Genomic DNA, 5,000 nt, shown 5'->3' on the forward strand with positions numbered 1-5,000 from the left:
TGAACGCTTTTATGTCAATGGCTTTACAGCCCTGCGGGCACATTCTACATATAACAACATATAACAATGATAATACTACTGATGAAAAAAAAAATTGTTATCAACAAACAGTTTGTAAAAGTAATTGCTATTCGACCCATCCATTCAATGTAACGTGATGTGAAGAAAACATGACACATATGTATGCATATTCCATATGAAGCTGTCAACACATAACATGATTTTCTCTGTGAACAACACCGGGTACTGTTTGGTGTTATTCTTCCAAGGTTGTTCGCTTCGGCTTCGGCAATATACTAAGCAAGAGAGAGACACAGAGAGAGAGAGAGAAGGAGAGAGAGAGAGAGGCAGATAGAGAGTGAGTGAGTGAGAGCGAGAGACAGAGACAGTGAGTGAGATAGAGAGAGAGAGAGAGAGAAAGACAGAGACATAGAGACAGACAGACAGAATGACAGACAGACAGACACACACACACACACACGCACACACACACACACACACACACACGTACGCACGTGCGAATGACTCACCTGTCACCTGTCTACACGATTGAGGTCAAGGTCGCACTTCACCGTGAGGTGATGTCGTGGATAATAACAAGGGGAATGTGAACCCCTGCTGGTCGCACATGGTGATATATTCACCATACATGCAGCATACATTTGATGACCATTATTGTGTATGTTGTATTATCATAAACTATTCTGCTGCAGCACACCCACACACACACACACACACACACACACACACACACACACAAGTACACACACACACGCGCGCGCGCATGCACACACACACACATACACACACACTCACGCACGCACGCACGCACGCACGCACGCACACACACACACACAATCACACACACACACACACGCACGCACACACACACGCACTCGCGCGCGCACACACACACACACACGCACACACACACACTTGTATTATTTTTCTTGTTGTTTTTTCGATAGAATTTCTTGTGTGTTACTTGTAATTGTTTTTTTTTCTTCTATATTATCCTTTCCCAACCCCCACTTTCCACATTTCTTCCTATTTTTGGTGTATTTTCTTCTTTTTTTTCTGAGGGCAGGATGTATAAAATAAAAAGCTGTATAAGCTTATTCTTTAACCCTCAATAAAGATCATTTTGACTTGACTGGACATGCCGGGTGATGACTGGATAATTCACGGAACGAAACTACAGATATACATATCAATTTATCAAGCAACTGGGCCTCTCCTTCAAAGAAAATTCCCATGACCCTCAGGTGCAGTCTTTGAGGGGGGGGGGGGGGGGGGGGGGGGGGGGGGCTATAAAACGTCCTCCAACTTCTCCTCTCGAGCTTCTCCCTGGTTAATTAATTAGTTATTTATTTGTTTATTAATCTTTTCTTGAAGTTATTATTTATTTATTCATCTGATTCCCTTTGTGATTTTTGCAAAGTTGTTTTGAACGAACAGAACTAGTTTTTAACCTGCGTTTGTAATCCTCCACTATCATGTTGTATTAGCTATCTCTATAATTATATACGTATCTATCTTTCTCCTCTTCCTCCTCCTTTCCCTACCCCTCTTTCCTTCTTCTCCTCCTCCTCCTCCTCCTTTTTCTTCTACTTCTACTCCCTCCTCCTCCTCCTTCTTCTTCTTCTCGTCCTCCTCCTTTTTCTTCTACTTCTACTCCTCCTCCTCCTCCTCCTTTTTCTTCTACTTCTACTCCTCCTCCTCCTTCTTCTTCTCGTCCTCCTCCTCATCCTTTTTCTTCTACTTCTACTCCCTCCTCCTCCTCCTTCTTCTTCTCGTCCTCCTCCTTTTTCTTCTACTTCTACTCCTCCTCCTCCTCCTCGTCCTCCTCCTCATCCTTTTTCTTCTACTTCTACTCCTCCTCCTCCTTCTTCTTCTCGTCCTCCTCCTCTTCCTCCTTCTTCTTCTCGTCCTCCTCCTCATCCTTTTTCTTCTACTTCTACTCCTCCTCCTCCTTCTTCTTCTTCTCGTCCTCCTCCTCATCCTTTTTCTTCTTCTTCTTCTCGTCCTCCTCCTCCTGCGTCTTCTTCTTCTTCTTCTTTGTAAGACACCTCCACCTCACCACCATCCCAGCACACCACACCACTGATTCCTCTCTCTCTTTGTTTTTCTGTTTCCAGACACTGAACCACATCCAAAATCCTTGACGACCAGGCACCTCGGCAACCCGAGGAGAACTCCAGGGGAAAAAACAACAACACACACACCAAAAAACCAAGGGAACCCGCAGGAGAATCCTAGGAGAACGACCAGGAGAACCCTAGGAGAACCCCAGTAGAACCTTACGAGAACCCAGAGCAGAACCACCAGGAAGAACCACAGAAGAAAACCACCCATTTATTTATTGGAAAAAAAAATCGAGAAAAATAAACACACAGACGAAAACCAAACATGAACCGCAAAACCACCTCTGGACGAGGGGCCGCAGGCATGGGAGGTGGCGGGTCCCTTGGAGACCTCTTCAAGGCCTGCGACCTGGACGGCTCCGGCTTCATCGACCAGCAGGAGCTGGCCAACGCCTGCAAGGACCTGTCCAAGGAAGACCTGTGCGCAGTCTTCTCTGAGCTGGATAAGGACGGGGACGGACGTATCAGCGTGGAGGAGTTCGCCAAAGGCTTCCGGGAAATCGCCGAAGCGATGGAGATGAAGAACCGCGAGAAGATTCGCGAGCGGCTCCGCAGCGATTCCAAGTCCACGGAGAGTCTCGACGCCCTCGGGGATGGAGGGGGAGGAGGAGGAGGTGGTGGTGGTGGTGGTGGAAGAGGAGGTGGGGGAGAAGGGAGTGATCTGGTCGTGGACGAGTACGTTGGAGGCTTGGACGAGGGTCTGAGGGGCTTGTCTTGGTGAGTTAGATCTCTCTCTCTCTCTCTCTCTCTCTCTCTGTGTGTGTGTGTGTGTGTGTGTGTGTTTCCTTCGCTTTGTATGTGGAGTGGTTGGTTGGTTGGTGATGATGGTGGAGGAGCTGGTTTTTTTTGTTTTTTTTTTTTACCTGTGTGTTCCTTTCGTTTCGTTTCGTTTTTTTTTTCTTTTCTCATGCACCCCTACTTTTTGGACTCACTTTTGTAAACTAAGTGAGTCTGTGTTCTATGTTATAACCTGGTGTTCAGTTTGTGTGTGTGTGTGTGTGTGTGTGTGTGTGTGTGTGTGTGTGTGTTGGGGTGTGTGGTAAACTTGCCATTTTCTCTGGAAATACTTTGTCTGCCAATACCAAATCTGGCTTAAACATAGAATTTTAGAAGAAAAAAAAAATCCTCAGTCATAGATCGTAAGTCTCCCGAATTAAGCCGTATTTCCGGATCTTATTTCGTTAAGATTCGTTCTGAAATCCAAAAATTCTAAAAACGGCTTCCCACTGAGTTCCTAGAAGGTAGGTTGTGTTAATTGATAAGAAGACGACATGACCTCGTTTTTCTTGTTCGCAATTAAATGGAAAGAAATGCACATACCGTGATACAAACTACACCATCGACGTGCTGAGTGCATAAAATATTCTAAGGTAGACACTGAATTAACTTGAATGAATTTAAAAGAAAAATTGAATTGATCATTTCTTTCAGCTTGTTGTAGACTGGTTCGTGCAGATCTAGAGATCTACCATGTGTTGCGATTTGCTTGAAGCGATGGCAACGTCGTCTTCTTTACCTCCGAAATAAAAGAACAATGGAGATATAATAAACCACACACACACACACACACACACACACACACACACACACACACACACACAGAGTTTAAACGGCGTTATTACGTCCAATACAGTCACGTTTATTTACCGCAGGAAAAAGAAAACAACAAATGATGTGAGATGCGCCGCAGCATCTGCTTGCTTCGAAGTGAACATACATTGTTTGATCCCGCTTACATATCTTTTTTTTTTTTTTTTCTTTTTTTTTCTCCCAAGATTATTTTGTAATTATATCATATTTAATACACAACACTTTTTAACGATTTTTTCATCTTTAAAAAAAAATAAAAAAAAAAAGTGTTTATTTATTTATTTATTTATTTTATCACCTCGTGATTACTTGACTGGATAAAGCGTGAAGCACATGAGTCTTGAAGGCTTTGCCTCTTTTTTTTTTTTTTAATGCCTGGACCTTGATGATGTTGTTGTTGTTAGTGTTGTTGCTGTTGTCGTTGTGGTGGTTTCATTTTGTGGAAGTCCTGTCTTGTGTTCTGTCACTGGTTTTTTTTTTGGTTTGTTTTGTTTTGTTTTTTGTTTTGTTTTTCTGTTGTTGACGTTGTGTTCTGTACTGTACTGCGTTGGTTTGTTGTTGTTGTTGTTGTATTATTTTGTGTCGTGTCGTGTCGTGTCGTGTCGTGTTGTTGTTGTTGTATTATGTTGTGTCGTGGCGGTGTTGAGTTACGTTGTGTTACGTTGTGTCGTACTGTCTTGCGTTGTGTTTGTGTTTTGTCGTGCCGTGTTGTGTCGTGTGGTGTGGTGTGGTGTGGTGTGGTGTGTCGTGTTGCGTCTTGTTATGTTGTGTTATGTTGTGTGGTGTGGTTGTGGTGTCGTGTCGTGTCGTGTCGTGTCGTGTCGGGGTGAGTGCTTTGTATGTTGGTTGCAATGCCCGTTGTGTCTGAGTCGTGGGATGAGTTTGTTGGTGTGCCATTGCTGTTGCGTTTGTGCGTGCGGTGTTGCGTGATGTTGCGGTGCATTGCACTATTTTCTTGGCAGTGCGTTGCACTCTGTTACGTTACGTCAGACTGCGTTGCGTTGCGGCATGTTTGCTTGGCTGTTATGCTGTGTTGCACTGTGATGCGCCGGGCATTTTTTACATTGTCTTTACGTTGTGCTGTAATGCGTTTCATTTCGTAACGCGCGCGTTCTTGTGCAGTGCGTTACATGCATCGCGTTCCCTTGCGCTGTCGCCGCGTAACTTGCATGCGTTGCGTTGTCTTAGTGTTTTGACGCGTTCTTGAGCATAGCTTTGCGTTGAATCATCGCGTTCCATCTGTGTTCTGCAGTCGCGTAACTTTTG

The 5,000-nt window shown here is 44.4% G+C and overlaps 1 protein-coding gene across 6 annotated transcripts in view; it reads left to right on the plus strand.

The window, feature by feature from the left end:
• Positions 1 to 5,000, plus strand: part of LOC143301131 (ras and EF-hand domain-containing protein homolog) — a 137,057-nt gene that overhangs the window by 39,341 nt on the left and 92,716 nt on the right. For all 6 annotated transcript variants that reach the window (XM_076615188.1, XM_076615187.1, XM_076615191.1 and 3 more), the window contains exon 2: positions 2,139 to 2,861. In XM_076615188.1, the coding sequence (XP_076471303.1) occupies positions 2,410 to 2,861 (452 nt within the window). In that variant the 5' untranslated portion in view covers positions 2,139 to 2,409. The remainder of the gene's footprint in view (positions 1 to 2,138; positions 2,862 to 5,000) is intronic.

Source organism: Babylonia areolata, chromosome 27, assembly GCF_041734735.1.
Source record: "Babylonia areolata isolate BAREFJ2019XMU chromosome 27, ASM4173473v1, whole genome shotgun sequence".
In the NCBI taxonomy this organism is placed as follows: Eukaryota; Metazoa; Mollusca; class Gastropoda; order Neogastropoda; family Buccinidae; genus Babylonia; species Babylonia areolata.